The sequence below is a fragment of the Nuphar pumila genome, chromosome 6 (genome assembly GCF_984573655.1).
Source record: "Nuphar pumila chromosome 6, dmNupPumi1.hap1.1, whole genome shotgun sequence".
Classification (NCBI taxonomy): domain Eukaryota; kingdom Viridiplantae; phylum Streptophyta; class Magnoliopsida; order Nymphaeales; family Nymphaeaceae; genus Nuphar; species Nuphar pumila.
In genome coordinates, this window is record NC_143254.1 from 17146913 (window position 1) to 17172017 (window position 25105).

General features: G+C 34.7%; 1 protein-coding gene across 1 annotated transcript; it reads right to left on the reverse strand.

Moving 5' to 3' along the window:
• Positions 1-289: 289 nt before the first annotated feature.
• Positions 290-23978, reverse strand: LOC149834140 (G-type lectin S-receptor-like serine/threonine-protein kinase SD2-5). Its single transcript, XM_090009289.1, has 4 exons — positions 23912-23978; positions 23260-23318; positions 4179-4259; positions 290-2758 (listed from the first exon to the last, which is right to left on the reverse strand). Exons 1-4 carry the CDS (start codon positions 23976-23978, stop codon positions 290-292), a joined length of 2676 nt encoding a protein of 891 aa, XP_089865415.1.
• Positions 23979-25105: the final 1127 nt, after the last annotated feature.

Sequence of the window (25105 nt, forward strand, 5' to 3'; positions counted from 1 at the left end):
ACGCAGCAGCCAACCCAGAGTTATTCCCTAATAGAATTGCAAATTCTATTTAGATGATTTTGGCCTTCTATGCCTCTAAAAATTAAATGAATAATGCTTGACCACGTTTTGCGTTTGTAAAGTAGAGATATTTTTGGATGTCAACTTAAAGTCATAGGGGAACTTATCTCGGACTCCATTATGGGTCACTATATGATAAACCAACCTATAAGTTATCCAATAGGGAAAATATATCATATGTAGTGTACACCTGACTGATTATCATATGCTTTGTTGCCACTTCATGGTGTCACCTAGAACCTGACAAAAGAAGTGAACTTACGGCAGATACACTTTGCATTTCAGTCCGGGGTTGAGGCGTCATCATATCTAATGATCCAAACTCAATGCAGGTCTCCAATTCCAGGGTTCCCTCCAAAACCTTTACCACCAAAGACATTGGAGGCCTCTTTGTGTAATCGTTCTGCAAGCACCACATTGAAATCCTCATCATTTGCAGTGCTTCTTCTCCATAGCATGACCTTTCCTCACTCGTCATGTCAACAAGGCCCAACAGTTGGTTCTCTTGTGCCATGCCTTGCACCAATCTTAGTAAATGCCTGCTTGGTTCTGGCAATGAAGGGTCCAAGTTCCTCCTTCCACACACAACTTCTATGACCACTACCCCAAAGCTGTAGATATCAGCCTTCTCTGAGATGCTCGCACTCAACCACTCTGGTGCAAGGTAACCTGGAGTCCCTCTCATGGTGGTCACCACTTGACTCTCGTCTCTGTTAATCAGTTTTGACAAACCAAAATCTGAGAGTTTAGCATTGAAATTATCATCCAAGAGTATGTTCTGTGGCTTGATGTCCAAGTGAGCAATTCTCTGTCTGCACTCCTCATGAAGATAGGACAACCCCTTGGCTGTGCCAAGGATGATGTGATGCCTGGTTTTCCAGTTGAGATTTGGCCTATCATCTTCATGAAAAATCCATTTGTCCAATGAGCCATTGCACATATACTCATAAACCAGGAGCTTGTGTGATTTCTTGGCGCAGAAACCTATCAGCCTTACAAGATTCAGATGGTTGATGTGGCCAATAGTTTGAACCTCTGCGATGAACTCCTTAGTTCCCTGCCCCATGTTGTCCAATCTCTTCGCTGCAATTCGTGTGCCATCATTCAGGGCCCCCTCGAAAACGGAACCGAACCCTCCCCTGCCCAGGGTCATTTGGAAATCCTTCGTAGCCATCTTCAGCTCTTCATAAGAGAACCTCCTAGGCATAATTCCAGGCACTTGGTCGAATTCTTCCTTTTCATCCTCTTCTTTTTTCCTATGTCTGATAACCAGAAAAACAAGAGTTCCGGCAATGAAAACACCAATCGTAGAAGATCCAACGGCAATTCCCATGATGGTTACAGCACGCATGTTCTTCCTTTTGTGACGACTATCATTTACCTGCCCGTTTTCATGTTGAGGTGGAGATGCTGGCTGGTCTGCTGCTTTGATAAATACCCACGAAATGTAGGTCCGTCTAGGTAAGGGATCTTTCCTTATTGTGAATACTTGGTTTAACATGTAGCAGTTACCTCCGGTACCATTGTTCTCAGAATTGAAGAAGATGGCCTTACAGGAGCAGTTGTTCAGGCAAGCTTCACGGCACCCATTAAGACTTATGATATTGTGAGCTGATGCACTGGAGTCTATGTAATTGAAATAAGAATAGTTGCCAAAATTCACAAGGCTCTTGTTGGTGGTGTCACTGCAGGAGGTGGGACTGATTTCCTTGCACCCCAAGTCTGGTAGTTCATCATCCAAGTGCTTGAAGTACTTGAATTGATCCTCATCAATAGGTCGAGGACAACTGCATTGCCCTCTTTTGCAAACACCAAAATTGCCACACTTGAGGGGATACAGACATTCATCTGAGTCTGAATTCCCCAACTCAGATGATACCCATTGTCTCTCCTCAGGACTCCAATCATAGATTTTCAACCGGCCATCGGTCTCCAACTTCATGAAATGGCTTGGTGATTTGGTGTCAGTGATGGGGGTGCCACCAGAAGGGGAGGCTGTGATCAAGAACTGGGTGCGGTTGGGGTTGGCGCAGCTAGGAGCATAAAGAAGGTGAAATGGCCCAACTAGGATATTGACAGTGTTTCTATTAGGATATCCACATTTTTTGACGCGTTTGTAAAAATGGTTGAGCTGGAGATACATCTGTGGCGGGTCAGCTTTGATGAATGCACTTAAAGTGTCATTTGTCATGGAAAGATAGTATAAGCCTCTGGATGGGTTTGATGCAGAGGAATTGGAAGTAAGTCTCTGTCCATCTTGCAGCCAATGGCCTGCAACCAGAGTGTCTGTAGGGCGATCAAAAGACTGCCACAAAGTCTTGTTCTTTGCATCAAAGAGCACCAAGTTTCCTGTTTCTTCAATCCTGATGCCTGCTGCAGACATACCTGATGTGCCTGTAGACCAAGCAATGCCACTCTCTGCATCAACCAACTCTAGGCCTCCATCCTGAGTGAGTCTGAGGGTCGAATTTTTTCCCACAGGCTTGTCTCTGTTTGCCATCCAAACCACCTGAGCTTGAGGCTTAACCAGTGAGCCATCTGGTGATATAAAGACAGAGAAGTAGTAGGAGGTTTCAGCCATGTAGAAGCCACAAGCAAATGTGGGGTCAGATCTTTGAGTCTGGAGGATGTAATTATATTTCCCACTGGTGACATTCCATGCTGTTGAGTAGCTCCGACCCAGCAAGATGGCTGAAGGCTGAGCAGAAGAAAACAGAAACAACGAGCAGAGTGTCAGGAAGAAGAAGATGGTGCACTTTGCCATTGAGTATAGTTTTTGCTCCAACTTGCCTCTATGGTAAATCAGAAACCAATGTGAATGTTGGCTGTAGGCATGAACCCATTTTGACAGCTAAGCTGCCTTTTTCACTTTTATTATGTAGGTCCCACCACATACTTCTCATCGACATAGTTGTTTCACCTTTTTTTTTTTGAAAGATACTATTTTTTAAGAAAAGGAGTTTTTTTCATAAGGGTATGAAACAAACGCCTTTTTGCCCCATGTCCCTAGGAAGGTTCCTCATCATCAAAAAAAAAAAAAAACAGGAAGAAGAAGAAAATGAATGTTTTCACCACCAAAGAAAGAGTCAATGAGGCTAAGGTGTGGATGAGGCCTGTACAAAGCTTAGCTCGTCTCGGTTCTTTTAGGCATGGCCTGGGCTCATGTATGACTCTAAATGAGCCGAGCAGCAGGACAAGCCCAGGCTGGTTACTCAACGGACCACGCTTGATCAAGCAAGTGAGCTCGATTTAGCTCTTTGTTGGTGCTTTGCTTTCTCTCAGTTAGTTTCATATAGGATACAATTGTTATAACAGGTATCTATTAGAGAATTGTTTTGTCTTGGAAATACTAGAATTGATGGGTTTAGGACCTTGGGTGACTTGAATGGTGTGTGCCAGTTTAAAAGGGTTTGTGTTTGCAAAAACATCCCTGCAAGATAGCATTAAAGAAAATACAATGAAATATTACAATAAATTATTTCAAATTTTATCATTCTTGTTTATATAATAATACTCAAAGAAATTCTGAAATATCTGTGTAGCTTCGTGTTCCCACAACTTTTTCCCTTTATTTTCCCTCTTTTATAAGCAAGCTGGAGAATAAACCACCAAAAATAAACCGACAATCCGGTTCAAATTTGACGCCATACAAACAAAATATAATAAAATATAAAACAATGTCAAAATAACGTAGGCATTATGAGTGACACCCAATTCTTTAAATCAAAGTCTATATACATATTTGGAAATCCATAACTTCACTAGTATAAGTAGTATATTTCTGGCATTAATAGCGCATTATTGTGGGTCATTTGTGGCAATTGAGGTAAGGATGGTAGTGGAGGCCCCAGTCTCGTCTGAAAATTCTGCCCTTCATCTCTGCACGGGTTTTGATTTTAACCTCTATCCTCTTTTCATGTCCTCCATCCTTGGTCCAAACGAGATGAGGCGGGGCAGGTCTCTGTTTCTCCCTGGTCCACTGCCATCCCTAAATGTATTTTAGTTATTTTACTAACGGGGATCGAGGACGGGGTGGGGCGGGGAAAAGCGTAAGTCTATCCCTGCCTCCATCGATCCCGCACGAGTTTTGATTTTAACCTTCATCCTCGACTCCATACCTGTTCCATGTCCTCCATCTGCAGTTCAAACGGAGCGAGGCGGGCAGGGCGGGTTCCCATTTTCCCAGTCCACTGCCATCCCTACATTGAGGTGCAAAGTTGAGATGTGGGATATATGGGATACGAACGACGCACCTGCACGCGGATTTAAAAAATAAACCCTGTGATAACATGCGCTGTTCACGCTGATATTGATACCAAACATGGAAAAGCAGCATATATGTGCCATCTATGAACTAAAAAAGAAATCGGTGCACACTAAAACCATCACCGGTTATATGCTTTTTACCAAGTTTATGTTGGAAAACGTGGTAGTTTTGGATTGACAAGTAACCTATAAATCTTATTTAATTAAACTAAATAATTTTATTTTATAGTTAAATCAAATTTTAAACATGGTTAATCATAAAATTTATTTTTAATAAATCTGGTCATGACACAATACACTTTTCATTTTTTAACATAATGCAAATTTTACAAAATATAAAAAATAAGTTCTGCACTTTTAAGGAGACCACCATGCACACATCCTAATGGCTACGTAACCTAAACTTCTTTTAATAATGAAAGTAATCCTTATGCATTAAAAAAATATCATTAATATTCAATGGGTATCTTTACGATGCTATGACTAACAAAAAAAAAAAGGCAAAACCTACTATTTGGTAATTGTAGCATGACAAAAAAATTACTAAAGACTCATATGCTTCTGACTTCAACTATCAGCCCTACCCATAAAGCTAAATCCAGGGTGAGCATGTAGCTCACCAGATTGCACATATAATCCGCCTAGCAATTTGGCCATAAAAGAAATGATATTCATACTGGCAAGATTCAAAATGCTAAATCGACAACTAACATGCTAAAAAATAATAACAATAATAAATTGAGTAAAGATCATATGATGTACCTTTTACCTGTACAAGTCCAAGGAAGAAGGAAAAGAAGCACAAGATAAGAACCAACTTACTTTTACCACCGTCAAGAATTGAACGGGCCTCAAAATTTTGTGTTCTTTGGTTTGGGAACAAACCGAATGGGGGTGGACCTTAGGTTTGCCTCTTAGCTCAATTGCACTAGGCTACCCAAAAAGATTTTTTTCAATGTTCCTCCAAAGGGTGAGAACCTTATTTATAGTCAGGAACCCCTTCTCCTATTAAGAGAGAGAGTTCTAGTTGGCTTTATCTCCAACAACACTTTTCAAAACAAAGTTAAACTCTTATTAAGTAATTTTAATTAATAAATTAAGACACTTAAAAAAAATTTGTAGAAATTTCAAAAATACCAAAATAATATCTAACAATTTTGGTTTTTATGAACATGCCCCAAAAAGCATGATTTATAAAAACTTGTTTGGTAAATCATGATTTTGACTCTAAAATTAATTATTATTATTATATATTAATATAATTGACATTAAAAGACATGAGGTTTGGTTTGGTTGGTGTGCTCACACTTAATATTGTAATGGGTATTGGAAAAGCTCTGCTCCAACTTCAACTCAAACAAATAATTGGTGTATTTATTGTCCAAGACCAAAGTTTGCTTAGCTAACTCTAACTCGAAGGTCACCAACAATGTGGTTCTTAACCATTGTCTCTCCAGAGGGCTACCTGCCTTTCACACACTGAAATGTCTAACCGACCTAGAGAGGCAATGGGGGTATAAGCATGTGTGTTGCATACTCCATGGTTTTCTGTCAGGTCTTTGGGCGATTTTCTCATACTGACACCATGAGTAGGTTTATCGTCTGAAGGTCTCTTCTTTAGAAGACCTTACTGCAGAAAAAGTAAAAGAAGACACACATCATTACCTCAACTCACTCAGGATTTATCCCTAACTTGATATTTGAGACATCAAAGGTAGTGCATCCAAAAAATTCTATAGCCAGGGTGCATGTTATAATGACATAATTCATATTTTATTTTAATACAAGCCATAATTATATGAAATAATACAAAATTATTCATGAACATAACATAAATTTATTTATTTAAATATCCATTATGCAAGGCCATACAAAAGATCCAACATCTCCCATTTAGCCTAAATAATTTTTTTAGGAGAGTACAATTTTACACCCATGTCAAAAACACGTTTTACAAATGATCTTAGGTTCAGTGCTTTGGTTAATGGATCTGTAAGCATAACCGAAGTAGGCAAATATGATAGCACAACCTGTCACTTTTCAACTTCATTTTCAATGAATAAATAACGATCAATTATGTGCTTTGCTCTCCCATAAAATTTTGAATCTTTCAACAATACAATGGCATATTGATTATCACAAAATATGGTGACAGACAAATATATGTCCATATTAATCATAAATTTTTTTATCCATATGGCTTTTTTAACTACTTCTATAGCTACATGAAATTCTGCCTCCATAGTAGATAATGCAATACTAGATTGTTTCTTTTAGCACCAAGAGACAACACTGCCACCATATGTGAAAACATAATGAGAAGTGAAAAATCTTTTGTCTAGGTCACTTTGTCAATTTACACTTGTATATCCTTAAACAGAAGGATTTGTACCTTCGTATATAAGAGAATGGGATTTGGTACCTTTAATATAGTGCAATATCTGCTTTATTGCAATCCAATATTGTGGTCCTGGATCACTTTGATATCGACACACAAGACCCAAATTGCAAATTGTCAACTTGTTTGCTTGGCAAGCAAGTTGACTAGTCAAGGTTTGTATTTTTTTTCTTCCTTTTCTTTTTTTTTCACCTTATTTCTATTTTTTTCCTCTTGGTCCAGCCATTCCTCCTCCTAGAATCCTTTAGGAAGGGATGCCCCTCTCATAGAAGGCCTAACTTTCCAAAAGGCAAGTTTTGACTTTCAAGACTTGCCTTAAAATTTGACAAGCTTTGTTTTAAACTTTATTTTAAAGTTTTAAATTGGAGTGCCACATAGGATGGGATGACCCACCTATGGACTCTTACCCTTTCATTAAATTTAATAAATTTGCAAGTTTCATTCTACTAAATAAATTCCAAATTAATTTACTTGAAATTTAAATTCAATTCTTTCAAAACAAAAATATAGGATGAAATGAAATGACACTAAATGAAATTTAATTAGGGTCAAATGTAAATGCATGTCATCTTTTGAATTTCAAAAATACATGTATTTAAATTATTTATTATATATATTCCTCCTAATGATAATTCAGATTCTTCAAAAATAATTTTTGAAGAAAAAGAATTCAATAGGGTCGATGAAACCCTTGGGGCATGTAGGTGTATTTTTTATACTTAGATTTTTTTTCTAGGCCATATAAACCCTATAGTATAAAGCTTAACTTGAATTATCAGTTTTGATTTATTACATAAAAATAAGAATTGCAAAAATTCATGAAAATTCCTCAAAAAATTGCAGGTATTACATAAAGATTATTAACAATCGAGCCAATAATGACATATAAATCATTAGTTGACTTATATCACAGATACACATGATCATAAAAAAAAGTAACAATAAATTCAGCTGCAATAAGAAGCTTAACTAAAAGGGTGTTCTTCTTAATGTCCTGGGCATATAGAGCATTTCTATGTTCAATGGTCATATTCTTTATTTGTAAGAGATATGTATCAACTCTCAACACCTTAACCTTAGAGTTATTGCCCATATAACAGTAATGTTTTCCTGTCACAAAGGATGATATGAGACAATCCTTCATCAAATTTAAAATGATATAAACAACCATATGATTATCTTTTCTCTACTTGTTCTACTAAATGTAAGCTAACGGTCAAGAGTATCCAAAACATACTTCAAATCTTTAAAATTAAGGAGAAACAGGATCTTGAAATGTCACATACAAAAGTTCCCTCAATTCAACTTATCCTCTTTTGGTAAACCGAGTAGGTTACTAGAATTACTACCAGATACAATGACGTATATGAGATAATTATCTATAGGTTATTAATGTAAGCTTTAATACTAATTTTGAAAAATATGGTAGGTTAGGATCAACAAATAGATTATAAAAATATTCGATGCTTTTGTCTTGATGTAATGGGTCTAAGGTTGACTGCACACAAGCATTCAATTAGTGTGATAGGATTGGGGTTGACTATGCACAATTATTGAATACAGGTTAAGGGTTATTGTGGGTAGTTGTTTTTTAGAGAGGTTGTTGCAATAGTTTTGTTAAATGAATGTATGAAAGATATATATATATATAGCCTTTTTTCACATGTTATTTTCATTAGATGAATGCTATGCTATGTGGTTGATGTAGGCAGTTAATGATGACCTCTAAAAGGGTTAAAGTATATCGTCGTAATACAGATCACCATACTTGAAGATGTATATTGGTCTCCCAAAATAGTAGCATTAAAAATTTATACTTTCATATATTGTAAAACCGAATATGTGAAAGAGTTATTGAACTTCTGCTATAGTTATTCTCCTAAAGTAGGTAACTAAAATATATGGATAGATGTTTTGAATGATGATGAAGTAGAGTCAATATTATTTAGCAGCTATATTTACTTAGTTGCTTGCAAAGTTAAACAAGAAGCAGTTGAAAATAATGTACAAGAAGTTGTTGATGAATGGAATGATGATAATCTTGTAGAGAATGTGCATCTATCTATGATACCATATATTGAACTCAATCCTTTGGTAAACATCAAACTATCCTAAATAGTGAGTGATATTAATGTTTCAAACATTGAGCTCAAGCACGTGGATGACATGTAGTTACCCAAACCAATTTGGGATATAGATGTTTGATGTTCAGACAATGAAAAACTTTTACAAACAATTAATGTTCTACATGATCAGAGCAAAAAAAAAAAAACAAAAAAAGACACACTTCATCACCCTAACTCACTCAGGATTGACCCCTAACCTAATATGCGAGACATCAAAGGCAATACATCCAAAAAATTCTAAAGTTGGGGTTTTCACACGTTATAGCAATATAATTTATATTTTATTTTTAAGTAAGTTCATCTTAGTGAGGAAGAATACACATGCCTTTGTGATACATATGTCAACATTTGCTAACAATATTAGATTAGACTACACGGTACAAAATTGAGTCATACAAGAACAATATTAAATTTGATATATATTAAGAAGAACTGATTCACAAATTTTATGTATATCAAATGAATGGCAGCAACAAGTTCATGGAGTTAAGATAGCACACAATTATGAAATATAAATAAGGGCTATACACATTTTCTAACTCGTTTTAAAGAGAGAAAAAGAATACAAAGGCAGAAAATCGAACAATAATACATGCACTTACATTACACTTTCTTTATGACCTGAGATGCTTTGTTAACTCTTCAATAGGTAGTTGTTCAATTGCACTTATATCAATTTCTGGGTCTAGGCATGAGTCCTCCAACCAATTTGAACTTTCTAACACAAGGTCTTCCTTTTTTGCTTGTGATGGAGATATGCTGTAGTGTTTATGAATTCCAAAACAACGCACGTGACCTACTAAGGCCCACATATCAAATTTAATACCAAATTCATCCTAAAGTAACAAATCACATAGACATTTATTTCAAAAAATATATTTTTGAACTTAATCACTTAGGCATTCATTTCAAAAAATATATTAACTAATCACGTAGGCATATAAGCATTCATTTCAAAACATATATTTCAAAACTTAATCACATTGGCACATAAGCATTCATTTCCAAAAATATATTTCAGAATCTAATCTCATAGGCATTTATTTAAAAAAATATATTTCAGAATCTAATCACATAGGCACATAAGCATTCATTTCAAGACATATATTTCAAAACCTAATCACTTATTTGAGTATATTCGCAAAACTTTGATATACGTTGTTTTACAAAGAATTAAAGCATACTTTTCCAATATAAAATTGAAATTGAAAATGCATTTTTTATGTTACAAAAATAGAACTTTATTTCAGTGTTAGTGCATCAATTCAATAAGGATAAATGCAGCTCAAGTATATTTAATGTGTAAGGACATCAATTTAGAAGGGTTGACAATAATCAATATACCATAGCAAAAGCCATTTGCAGGTTCACTTGTCAAGGTGGCAACTTCAAGTTTTAAAGAGAGATTCAAATCCATATCATGCAAAACTCCAATATTTGACAGGCCTTCCCCACAATTGGACATAACCCTCAATGATTGATTCTATATTAAACGAAGGTGCCTAACAACATTTGAGGGAATTAAACATTTGAGGTGCACCAAAATTGCTTGTTATGCCAGCCACGCTATACCAGAATGCAATTTCATCAAATATCAGTCAAGCCAACCATGTTATACCAGAATGCAGTTTCTTGAAAAGAAAACCTTTGAATTATTCAAGAGATTATAGTAGATTAAAGTTTTTGAAAGATCACGAGATCATGCCGCATGAAATTTAAAAGGGTAAATATTTGTAACTAAGTCTTAATAGGCTAATTCACGAACAAGTCAACTTATATTTTTGTGGATATAAGCCTAAGCAATAATGGGTATAACCTACAAATGGAAAAATAAAAAATAGTTCCTTGTCTCATAAGGCCTAGTTAACCACGAAAAAGTAATTGAAGCTGCAATTGTCTCTATATCCAACATTCTCAAATTTTAAGTATTTTCAACATTTTTGAGTAACTTAAAGTTTCTCATTTCTTTTAACTATTTACTTTTAGGCGCTGTTTGGAGAAAATTGATAGGAAAATATGGAAATGAGTTGGAGGAAAACAAATTTAGAAGAAATTGAATGAAATTCACTAGTTTGGCAGCACATAAAACAAAACTTTTGGCATGTGCTTTATAAGAATCAATTCTGGCATCCATCACTATCATCAGACAGATAATGGACAAATTGAAACATTTCTGATAAGAAGAAAGGAGATGCATTAAAACCCAATGCTATCCATATCATATTTCAACTTGAAAAATACAAAGAAATCAATAATCTCAAAATCAAGGCTCACAAGAAATAGGAGAAAAAAAACAATAAGAAAACATCATAAATAAATCCTACCCACATCAAAATTCGATAAGAAAAACCAAGAACACCCCAAAACCATCCCAAAATCAAGATGCCTAGTAAGGTGGATAAGGAAAACAAAGAAGAATTGATAGAAACAAATTCAACCCATAACATGATTAAATTATATATAGTCCAAAAACCAAGAAGCCCAAGAAAGAGTAGAGAAACAAAGAGATGGTATTCTCTACCTTCTTCGCTGCTATTCACAATATCTACAAGGTCAGTGTCTGGCCAATATTTCTTGTCTTCTGATTCTTTAGCCTGTTTTGAGCCTAAGCCATATAAAGAGAGAAAATAAACAATACTTTTGAGAGAGAGAGAGAGAGCAATGCAGCAGCTTCGTGAAAATGCATAACGAAAAACAATTAAGAATACAAGGAAAGGAAAAAGAAGAATCTAATTACCAACCTTTAGCTAATTTCCAAGAGTGAATAAATGACGGGGAATAAATGTTTTGTGTTGAAACCCTAGAAAATCTGATAGCACAAATGAATAATTTATTGTGGTCATCATCAGTGTCACCCGAGCAGGGAGGAGGATCAGGATGTCTGTGATGATGATGTCACCCAAGCAGAGAAGAGGATTGGTGGTGATCCGGCGAGAGAGATAAGGGCGCTTCAAGCCCATTTTAAATACAACTCTATAACAATGACACAACTCATGTCGTTATATAGTAAAATCTTATAACAATGCGATCCAGATCTTGTCGTTATTGATATATAACAGTGAGATTCTATGGCCGTTAAAGATTATCGTCAAAGTGTTTTAATGACAGAGAATCTCATCATTATACATATATCTCTAACAGTGATCTAACTCTCATCGTTATAGATTTAAACTCTATAACAACTAGATTCAGATCTTGCCATTATTGATTTATAACAACGAGATCTTCTGCTCATTAAATATAGTTGTTAAAGTGTTTTAGCGATAATATTTAATGGTCAGATAATCTCACCGTTATAAAGAAATCTTTAATGGTGACACCCTAATGTCACTGTTATAGATATAAACAATAATGATGAGATGTGTGCAGGGGCAAGACATTCAAGGCCCAATCCAGAATGTTATTATTGATGAAACAATAACGACGAGATGCATGATCGTAGTAGAGTAATAATGATACAATATTTATGTTACCGCTATTACCTATCAATTAAGGAGGACAAAACTTTCGCTCTTATTGCTTGATCAATAACACCAAGTTTTTTTCTCACCGTTAAAGAGTTGCCACTATTGACCTTCATTCTTGTAGTGTCGGTTGATACATAATATAATCTTAAGCCACAATTTCATGCAATAATTCATGAACATAACATAAATGTATTTATTCAAATATTCATAGATTTCATTAAAAATTATGCAAGGACATACATAAAAAGCAACAATTTAAAATGTCATGACTGGCCCACAAGGGTGCCGCTCATCTGGTAATGTCACCCAGTTGATGAGGGACACCCATAGGTGGCATCCCTTGCCACAAGGTTGAAGCTAAGTAAAGGACCTCAAGGATTTTAACAACCAGAGGCCTGCCATTGTTCGCTGGGTGATGAAGGGGCTTTTCCCTTGGATTATCTGAAGAAAGTTATATATGACTAGATCGAGCCTCAAATTATTATCCTTTTAAAGTTTGATATTTATTAACATAATATCAATGTCAAATGTGATTAATGGTGATTCTTTCTGCCTTTTTTCTTTAGTTTTTTAAGAGAGATTGAGAATTTAAATATTTATTCTTATTTATATAAAGTGCACGGACTGCCAGTAAGGAACCAAAGGTTCTGAGTACTAGGGAAGTTGTAATAACCATAAATTTTCTCCAGTTATTAAACATATAAATGATAAAAACAAATCATTCATAATCTCGTTGATGAATAAGCCTAGTTAAATTTTGAGGACGAAATTTCTTTGAGGGAAGGATGCAAAACCCACCAATTTTAGATATTTTACAAAAAATAACATTGAATTAAGGCTAAAATTTTAATTGAGATTAAGATAGGATTCAATTTATAATTCAAACATTTATAAGGATTTAGAATAAATTTCTAGTGGAGAATTTATTCTAAATCAGGGTTTTGATTTTTAACTAGATTTAATTCGGGTTTAAGTTGAATTTAACTAAAATTTTGATTTCAATTTTTGAAGTTTTATCAGTTTGGATTTGAACTCAAATTTAATAAATATGTTTGAATATTATAATTAGATTCGAGTTTGATTCAAATCTAAATTAAGACTTAATTAAATGTTAATTCAAGTTTAAAATAAACAATAATTTATATTTTCTGTTGAAATTAAATTTTGAACCTTCGGTTGAATCTAGAAATAATACCTATAAATTCTTCAGGACATTTCTAGTAAATAAAATAATAACTTTTATGAGAAAGAAATATAAATTTATAAATTATTCTAAAATGAAATACAAGAAACATCATATAAAAAATTAAAGTTGATTCAAGTTGATTTAAGTGAAATTCACATTTAGAATCGAATTTCTAAAAAAGATAAAATTGAATAAAATAACTAATAAATTTTATCAAAATGAAATGGAAGGAGATTTCAAACGAATTTAGGATAACTTGATATGTATGCAATGTGAATTCAATAAATTTGAATTTTAGTTTGAAATCTAATGTACAAAACCAAAATGAAATCAAATATTCAAAGCAACAACAAGTCCTGCCAACCCTAGTAAAAATCATTTTTGAGAAAATGATATTTTTAGAAGAGAAACTCCATAATGATAATTTGACTTAAGTATTGTATTAGAGGGTCTGTAGGACTTAGAAAAAAATTTAAATATGAGAAAATAACCCCTACATGCCCAAGGGTCTCATCGACCGTATAGAATTCAAATTTGTCAAAAATTGTTTCTGAGAAATTTGAATTAACCCTTAAAGGCTAATTAAGAAAAAATAATTTAAATCTATGGAAATTCAAAAATTTAGGAATGGATTTTAAGTATGTGTAGGCTTAACTTAAATTTCATTTATTAACATTTCATGTGGATTTACATTTTTAATTTGTGAAAGATTTTATTTGATTTTAATTTGAATTACATTGGAATTTCATTTCATGGAATAGAGTTTAAATACTTAACTAAATTTGATAAAATGGTAGGAGTCCATACGTGGGCCATCCCATCCTATTCGACATCCAATTTAAAACTCTAAATTGTAAAAAGAAAATAAAACTTTAAAATAAAGTTAAATTGAAAGCTTACCAAAAATTTAAATGAAGGACCAAAAAGTCAAAAGTTTTCTTCTTTTAAAAATCAAGCCCCATAAGGGGAGGCATCTAGCCTAGATGGATCTAAAAGGGTCTAGCAAGGGCTGGACCAAGGAAAGAAGAAGGAAACAAAGGAAAAAGGAAAGAAAGAAAGAAAAAAGAAAAAAAAAACTATTTAGTCAACTTGCTTGCCAAGCAAGAAAGTTGATTTTTTTTAAAATGGAAAGGGGGCCAACCCATGGGGGTCGACCCACCCTTCTCTACTTCATATAGTATGAAATATATATCATACTATGTAATAAACATCTAACATATATGATATATAGTATGCTTGCAAAAAAAAAGAGAAAAGAAATATAAAAAAAGTAAAACACTTAGAGATTTGGAAACTTTGCCTAGATTAGATCAAGGGCTGAGATTAGCCCCAACCCTTAACCCTTTACTATTTTTCCCAAGTCTCTCTCTCTCTCTCTATCTCTCCCAATTTTTCCTTCTCTTCTCTCTCATCTCCCTACACCAAGTCTTTGGTGTTTCACCCTTGGCTCAACAATGAAGGCTTTTACGTGCATGAATAGAGCGTAGGGAGGTCATATTCAAGGCTACTGGATGTTTGGAATGGCTGGTTCTTGTGAAAAGAACAACCTAAGCTCGTAAGACCAAATTTTGCCAAAATAAATAGAGGGATCTATGCTCTACTTATGAAACAAAATTTATGGCACGAATTCCATTAATTTTTCATAAGTGTAGACTCTAAACCATGCCTCCCACAAGTGGGTTTGGCTCAAGGCTATCAAAGAATGAAAATAGAATGGGTTTTCGAGAGAAAACCTCTTTAGAAATTGTATTTTTCCTAAAAATTAGTTTCTCAGAAAATAAAACTATAAAATTTCAAATTACTTAGGTTATTCAATAATTTTTTCATAAATCTTGATTTGTGTTAGTAGATCATGTTAGTATAGATGCTCTGTAAAAATTTGAAGGATTTTCATGATCAAATTCCTTAGATATCACATATATGGTTTTATCGGGTTTCTCATAAAAAAATTGGTAAATTTAGTGAAAACTGTGATATGCCTAATTAAGTTCATGCAAAATTTAATTGTAAATTGCAGTGTATGTGAATATTGATATTATAAAATTATTACATGATTTATTGATTTTTATTCATAGGAAAATTACATGATTTACTTATTATATTATGAAATTTACCAAAATTATTTTTGAGAAATTAAGCCCTATGTGAGATGGGTCTATTTTTTCGGTCAAACGACTGAGAAAAATAGATTTGTCCATTGTAGATTATTCTAGTTTAGTGTAGTATGAATTTTATAATTTTTTTAATTTAATTCATATAAAAAAATTTAGAAATATAGATTTGGGTGACCCATTTTTGCCCCACCTGAATATATATATATATATATATATATATATATATATATATATATATATATATCCGGTATTACATATTTTTGACTTGACACCCGATCGATAAATCTCTCATATCTCTCTCGTCCAAATATGTTTTGATGAGTGGTTTATTGCATTAAAAATCTAACAAAATTTTACATCTATTATAAAATTTTGAGCTCTATTCATAGATTGAGCACTATTTTGTGACCGTCAGAACATAAAAGTATAGGTCTATAGTAAAACATTCATAACTTTCTCATACAAATGAATTTTTATGAACAGTTTATGGCTTTGAAAAGCTGACAATTTTTTTTTCAAACTTTAAAAAGTTCAGCTTTGTTCATCAAATGGAATTTTTTTTGTAACCTCTATAATCGTTGGATAGAGTTGGACTTTTTGCAAGTTTGGAACCAGTTTGAGAACAAATCCTCGAATACTTGTGTAATTTATTCATTGATATGCATGACATTATGAATAATTTTCAGACTATATATATGCTTCAAAAGTATGTTTTTATGTAGGAAATGATATGCCCAATATTGAGGCATGATGAAATGTCTAATTAATAAATGTGTTTGCCTATATAGCTATGCGCTAACGGACCGAAAGGACCGACTTGCGAATATATTTATAAATATTTTAATGCTATCTTTATTGTATGTTTATGCATGTTCCTATGATGATGATAATGTGAATATGTGGATGCATGCAAGTTATGAAAGTTATCGCCTTGCTTATGTATATGCACATGTGTTTGCAAAGCATAAAAATGAACATGTTATCGAATGCAATGCTCTAATATATAAATTCATTGCCCTAAAGTGGTTAAATCCTCTTTGATGGATTCAATTATGATGTTACGTGTAAAACATTTAATTTAAATAAGTAAAACATGTGACATTAAAGTAAGAGTTTGCAAGGAAAGGGCAAACAATATATCTGACTTCGTGAAATTCTATTTTGAGCACGAAAGATTGCTCCTCCTCACCCACGAAGATAGGAGAAACCCTCTACAATAGACTGCAACGTAGGGAGAAAAAACTCTGAGTGAAATTCTGATGCATCGGGATGGTGGTATTGAGAGTCTCTCTCGCGTTTGTCATCCTTCAACCAGGACTGGTGAAAGGTGCCCGGCCAGGCTAAAGCCACCCCTGTATGAAAATACTGCCTATGTCATAACCCTGATCTAGGTGTCTGCATGTGTTTGTACCCACAGAGCTAAGAAGTGAATCTTAAATGTATGTGTATTATATAGGCATGACATGTATTATATAAGAAAGAAAAGATAATTAAAGATAAGAATTGGTTCATGCATATGAATGACTTCTGCATTGGTAAGTACATACATTTTTAATTATTCATGCATTTTACTTGCTTAAGTTAAAATAAATGATGCATATTTGGTATTTTTGTAAATAGTATGCTTACTTGAATTATTGAAATGCATGTTGAATTATTTTAGATTTAATTTGATTTAGTGTATAAAAAGTTAGATAAAATTTTTACTTTCGTATTTCTGATTTACTTGTTTAGTATAGCTCTACCCTATTGAGATATTGTATGTGTGACCCTTTGATTTTAATATTTTTCAGGAAGTGAGTAGACTTACATGTGATGGCGGGAGGTTACGACGGGGACCGAGCCATACCTTTCCCACACCTATGATGTTTTGGATTGAGACTGAGATATTTTAATTAGATTTATTTATTGATTAGATAATTATAATTAGTTTTAGATTATTATGAACTTTTAAATTTAATTCATGAATGTTTGAATTTCTAATTCCATTGTTGTATGGTTATGAATGTATACGAGAAGTAGCACGTCAAGTTTTAGTCCTAATAGATTTTTTATTGCTATTTTTATTAAAGTATTTCAAAATAAAAAACTTTTTTTCCATCATTTTCGAGATTTAAAAATTGGGATGGTACAAAAATTATTCAAATTTTGACAAAGCAACTATACTAACATGATCTACTAACCCAAATTGAGATTTATGAAAATCATTGAATAACCTAAGTAATTTAAAATTTTAAAATTTTATTTTTTGAGAAACCAATTTTTAGGAAAAATATAATTTCTAAAGAAGTTTTCTCTCAAAAACCCGTTCTATTTTCATTCTTTGATAGCCTTAAGCCAAACCCATGTGTGGGGGGCATGGTTTAGAGTCTACACTTATGAAAAATTGATGAAATTCATGCCACGAATTTTGTTTCACAAGTAGAGCATAGATCTCCCTACCTCTTTTGGAGAAATTCGGTCCTACAAGCTTAGGTCCCCCTACTTCATTTATATGTTTAATAACTAAAAAAAAATTATGATTATTACATAAGTGACTTCTTGAAAAAACCAGAAGATTAGAATGTGTCCTCCTTAGTCTGCCCCTCCCAAGCACCCCAAAGTACTGGACCACTCTAGGTATCACCTTAAGAAAAATCTTGCCCAAACCCCATTCAAAAAACAAAACTCTCAAATTTTTCCCTAAGTCGTGCATGCATACAAGTTAGTGTAGAGGAACCACTGACATTGATACGTTGAGAGAGAGAGAAGGGTCAAGTTAGGTGGGGGCTTCACTTTTCTTTTTTCTTTTCTCTTTAAAACTTGTTTGTGGTGTTTCAGACATTGTTGTTGGGGGGTGAGAGGTAGGGATGGTAGTGGACCGGCGAAAGATAGCGCCCTACTCCGCCTCACCCTATTTAGACTAGGGATGGAGAACATGAAATGGGGATAGAGGTTAAAATCAAAACCCATGTTAGGATGGAGGCAGGGATGGACTTACACTTTCACCTCATGTCCCGTCAGAATCAGGTTGCCAAAACCAATATACAACCTACATTAGGTGAGATTATAGTAATCAACAAAGTCACTGTGAACAACCACTTGACTAGAAAAGGTAAGACGTAAGAAAGCACAAAGAGGAACAAATTTCTTTGTCTAAAAGACAACTAGATAGAAAGAAAGAGAGAGTGAGAGTTTATAGATTAGAGAGAACTAAGAAGAAGAGAATGAAAGAGCTTGAAGTTGAGAGTACAAGTGAGAAATGGTGTTGGGCATGAGTATTTATAGTCCCAAGCCCACCATCCAAGAGAAAGCTAACTGAATCCTAGTAGGTGGTGACCATCCAAAAAGGCCAATATGAATGGGAGGTGGCCACCCATGAAGGCCAATAAGAGATGACCTGTCACCATGCCAATATAAGTAGGAGGTAGCCATCCAACATGTCCAATAAGAAAAGCCACTTAAGAAGACAAGAACTGACCACCCAACAAGGCCAATATGAATGACATTTCAATATGACCAATAGAAAGGAAAATGGTCACCAACCAGGATATATAAGATGAATGACCTCTCAATAATACTAATAGAAAAGGAAATGACCACCCAACATGGTCAATAGGAATGAAGAGGTAATCAAGACCAATAAGAGGAAAAGTGGCCATCCAATAAGGTTAATAGGACTTGAACAATTTTTTTTCAAATTACTTATTTTCCTCCAAACCCCAATCTTAGAAAAATAGACATAAGCTTACATAATTTTGAGCCAAAAATAATAGTTCCCATGTGTATTAAAATTATAAAATAGGAAATAAGAGATTGTTTATAAAGATCCATTGCATAAATGAATATACTTTTGGGGTTTGAACGTTTACATTAGTGTTACTTAGTCAAGTCAACTTGGGACTTCGATAGTGTTAGCCTTGAATTGAGAGTTCAAAATAACTTACCAAACACTACTAACATACACTTTCACTTCAGATGATTATAGTGTGTCTACTAATTTGTAAAAACCCCACATTAATGATCATGTGCAGTATTCTAGATTCATGAATACTCTACGAACAAACCTAAGTCTCATAGAAGGTTTTCCTCACCTTCACACTCACATAGGTGAGTCCGTCAAAGGTGACAGACCTGTTTAAACACCACATGTATATGACCTATGGATCTCATTACGAGTTCAAACAAACTCAACTTTTAACTTGTAGGTTTCGAGCACTAGTCATCAAGAATGAGATAAAGATTATCTTTATCCTTATATTTATTAGTGCTCATCTAATTACTCTAGTGACTTGTTCTTCTCATTGAACTACTACACTTAGTTTGACCCATATCAATTGGTTGTGTTTCCTTCATAAAGTAATTGTTTATATATGTTGTATACTTATATGTATTAATTTTTTACCAGAAATATTACTACATGCCTTTGTTTGACTATCACAATGCATAGTTATTGAAGTTATTGAAGTTATTGATTTATCTCCTATTGGTATTTTAATTTATGAGATTCCTTAGCCATTCAACTTTTATACTAGCAACAACTAGTACTATTAGTTCTGCTTCCATGGTCGAGTGGCTTATCACAATTTTCTTCTTGGATCCCCAAGTGATAGCTCCAAACCCAAGGGTAAAAATCTATATGCTCATGGACAAAGTTTTGTTGGAATCAAAATTCTACTTTATGTCACTGTATCTTTCTAGTACTGTATGCTCTCTACCGTAGAATATCCCATAGTTCAATGTTCTTAAATATCTCAAGACCCAGTATATAGCATTCTAATGATCTTGTCCTAGATTACTTTCATATCAACTAAAATTGCTTATGTTAAATGCTATGTCTGACCTACTTTCATTCAAAACATATGTAAGATTGCCGATAATACTTAGAATACTCTAACTAGGATATACTACTTTTAATGTTAATTGATAGTTTAACACTATGATTGTACGAAGTTAATACATGTTTACAGTCAAAGTGATTATATTTTTTCAAAATTTTCTCAATGCAATGAGATTATGCCAACGCATAACCATTGTCATGTCAAACTAATTTATCCCTATGAATTACATTAGCAAGTCCCATATCTTTCATATCAAAGTTTAGCAAAAAAAAACTTTTCATAAAATTAATGCAATTCACGCAATTGCATATAGAGTTAATGCATGTTTACAATCAAAGTGATTATATATTTACTCAAAATTTTCTTAATACAATGAGATTGTGTCAACTCATAACCATTTTCATGTCTAACTAATTTAATCACAAGAATTACATCAACAAATCCATGTCTTACATATCACAGTTTAGAGAGAAAACTTTTCATAAAATTAATGCAATTCACACTATTGCTCATAATCAACATATCATCTACACACAAACAAGTGATAATAACATTGTCATAGTCTACTTTGTTATATACACACTTGACAAAAACATGAATCTTAAATCTATATGACAAAATTATATTATCAATTTTTTATGCCATTGTTTTGATGATTGTTTAAGATTATATAGATATTTAAGCAATTTACAAACTTTATTTTCTTGGTTTGTTACTACATAACCTTCAGGTTTTTCCGTATATATCTCTTTATCTAGAACCTCATTTAAAAATACAATTTTGACATCCATTTGAAGGATATAAAGATTGAAAATTGATGCCAAATCAATCAAAGTTCTAATAGTTTCAATTATGCTAACATGGGCATAAATATCAAGATAATCAATTTTAGGTTTTTGCTTAAAATTTTTAGTAACAAGACGAGCATTAAATTTCTTAATAAAACCATCAATTCTAAGTTTTCTTTGTTTGAAACTAAGGGTAGGTCTAACAAAATCCAAGTTTTGTTTTCAAAGATAGAATCGATTTCCCTTTCTACAACTTCTTTCAAAGCGACCATATCAGAAGAAGACATAGCATTAAAAAAAAGATAGATCCCTATCAATCATATAAAGATTAAAGTCTTTGGGTTTTCTCATTTTTTTTTTAACTTTTTTTAATTTAAAAAATTTCAGGTTCATCAATAGTTTCCCTTGAAATTTGGTTCATTTTCAATAATACTAGGAAATTCAAGGGATTTGTAAAACAAATTTTCTCTAAATTCAGCTTGGATAAATTCAAAGATTACTTCAGTTTCAAGATCTATAAATCTATAAGTTTTACTGTTTTGAGAGTAACCAATAAAAACACATGTAATGCAGTACAACCCCAAACTTTAATATACCTTAGGTTTGGTTTTCTTCCTTTTCAAAGCTCATAAAGTGTAATATTAATTTTAAAATAAAAAACTCTATTTAATATATAACAAGCACTAGGTAAAGCCTCACCCCAAATATTAAAACAGAGTCCGAAACTAATATAAGCATTGCATATTAACTATATCTATCAAAGTTCTATTTGATTCCAAATGCAGTTGTGCATCATGGATTTCACAACCTAGCTCCAATTGCATATCTCTCAAACACAGCCTTAGTAATGAACACTTGCCTACTACTATATATTTAATAAAAATGAAAAAGAAATTGTTTTTCATTTTTTAGAAGACAAAAAGAAAATGACATTCTGTATGATTCTTTTAACAGAAAAAGAGAAACAATACCACCAAGAAGATGACAAGGAGGCACCAAGACCAGCATTAAGCTACTAGTCAAATTATTTAAAAAAAATAGTAAAAAACTAGAGGAAAAAAGACACCAACACAAACAGAAAAGTAGTCCAATGCATTGCAGAGAACGACGCTCAATTCTCAAATTTCTATGCCTCTGAAATTTTCTTTGTGTATTCTGTAGTAAATCACTTGAGCTGATCATGAAACCTGCCTTAACTAAGATCTGAATTATAATTGTGCATTTCAAGCACTTTCAGTTCTTGCAACTTGAAATTTTTTTCTTATCCTCTTCAAATCGGCCACCACTTGCCTCATGGTAGTCCTCTCTTCTGGAGATTCCCTCGAACATGACAATCCAGGGTAAACCTGCTAATGAATTGATTGTGTGTTCTACCATCTAGCTATAACAAGAGATTATTGATCACTAGATATTCTGTATTTAGCAAGAGAGAGAGAGAGACACGAAAAGCGATCAACATTACTTAAAAGTGAAACTCAACAAAGAGTTAAATACCACAAGCACAAACACAACAACAAAACATGAAAACACCATTTACACATAAAACAAAAAAAAACCAAACAGAAAACATAAAACTCATCAAGGACCATAGACATCTAAATGAGGATCGGTTGGAGGCAGAGGCAAGTCTTTGAGATATATGCGTAAGATAGCATACACATCAGCCAAGACCCCATGAGTCAAACGATTAAGGTTGAATGGGACATCCCGAAAAGTAGCATCATTTCTAGCAATCCATATGAACCACCACACTGTAAATAACCAAACTCTCCAAATAGTCCACTTCTTTTCACGTCTAATTATAGCAGAGCCGAGGATAAGATCTAACGCAAAGCAGCCCTCCCGCACAACAACTGATGGAGCCCTCTAAGTTTTAGAAAACAATTCTTGAAACACTTTACACTACCAAAAAAGATGTTGTATGGTTTCTTCAACCTGTCAACAAAGCACACACCAACTAAAAAACTGAAACCCCATCCTTTTGATATTGCTATGGGTTTGTATCCGGTCATGAAGAATCAACCAAGTCAATACCTTGGTCCTCGAAGATGGTCTCTTCGCCCATAAAGCATTTTTGGGGATCCAGCCCAGACCTGGAGGTAAAAGAGAACAGTAAACCTTGTGTACTTGAAAAACTCCTGCATTTGAGATTGCGCATTGAAGCCAAGATTTGTCTACCCTCATGTCCAAATTTTTGTCAAAAAACAAACGCAATACCCTAAACCACATTTTTATCAAATGTGATGTGTATAGTTCACGAGGCCCCCGACGAACAGCAAGGAAAACAATTAGACCATATTTCAGTCGAAAGAAGTTTGCACATGCATCCTGTAAAGTATGAGTCAACCAACACTGCTTCACAGCCAATGCCACATTCCTTTTATGCAAAGCAATTTTTTTTAAGCCAGCCATAGTCCTTGGCATAATGATGGAGTCCCAAAGAGAGAGAGAGAGAGATTATGCTTTGATAGTGATTGTAATGTTAAGGAGGGCATCAAAGAAGAACTGAGAAGTCCCCCAAGAACAAAATGCATTTGAGTGTGTCCTATATCTGTGAAGGTGGTTCTTCCTTCAGCCCTTCCTCACTTGAGGTTTCGACTGTGTCCCCACTGGTTGGGGTTTTGCCTACTCCCAAAGTCACTTAAACATTGCCAGCCCGCCCTCTGTACCACCCAGATCAGCTTACCTTCTCCAGCAGCCACCCGCAATCCCTCGCCTGGAACCAACATGTGCCTCCCTTGTTTCTTTTCCATCGCCCAACCTCGCTGCCTTTTTTCCTCGTTGTCCACACCCCTTGCCATTCACAAAGTGATTTGCCTAAGTAGTTGAGATAGGTCGCAGCTTTTGGTCATGTTTGTCTAGTTTTTGCAACCTTTCTTCTGTGGGATTTATGCTAATGGGATGACTCCCAAACTTTAGTTGCTGTATGTTTTTCTTTTAATAAGATTTACTCTTTCAAAAAAAATGCATTCGTGTGTGGAAATGTAAAAGATAACTGATTTTTGGATTTGACTTGTTGACATGATGAGTGAGGGAAGGGCATGTAGGGATTGGCAATGGATTTGGGGCAGGAAGGGGGATAAGCTCTCCACCCTCAGCCCCGTCTCAAAATCTGAAACTCCATCCTCTCACAGCTTTGGATTTTAACCTTATCTCCGTTTCATGTCTTCCATTTTTCCTTGATTCATTGCCATCCCTTACAAGTATTTGGGATAGAGGGGGGCATCCTTGGTTCATTGTCATCCCTTACAAGGATTTGGGACAGGGCGGGGGAAAGCGTAAGTCCATCCCTGCCTCGCCCCGTTTGGACCGGGGATGAAGGGTATGAAACGGGGATGGAGGATAAAATCCATCCCCGCCGCGGAGGCGGGGCGGGGGTGGACGTGCACTTTTCCCCGCCCGCCCCGTCCCCGCCACGATCCCCGCCTAATCCCCGCCCCAACCCCGCCCCGACCACTTTTCCCCGCAATATCCCCGCCCCGCCCCGCCCCATCCCCGTTTGGACCGGGGATGAAGGGTATGAAACGGGGATGGAGGCGGGGGTGGAGGATAAAATCCATCCCCGCCGCGGAGGCGGGGCGGAGGATAAAATTTTGAGGCGGGGCGGGGGTGGAAACCTTGTCCCCCGCCCCGCCCCGCCCCACTGCCATCCCTATTCATGCCCTGTCCAAACAAGATGAGGTGGGGCAGGGCGGGCCCGTTTCCCCCGGTCCACTGTCATCCCTAAAAGAATGCTATGGAGAAGCACTATGGATGATGAGGGTTGTAACAATATCGTTACACCAAAAGGCCTCTTAGATGCATTGATGTCCCAACCAGACTGAAGTGAAAAGTGGATCTATGCCGGTCATCCATTGCCATGGATCTTTACAGTCCATCC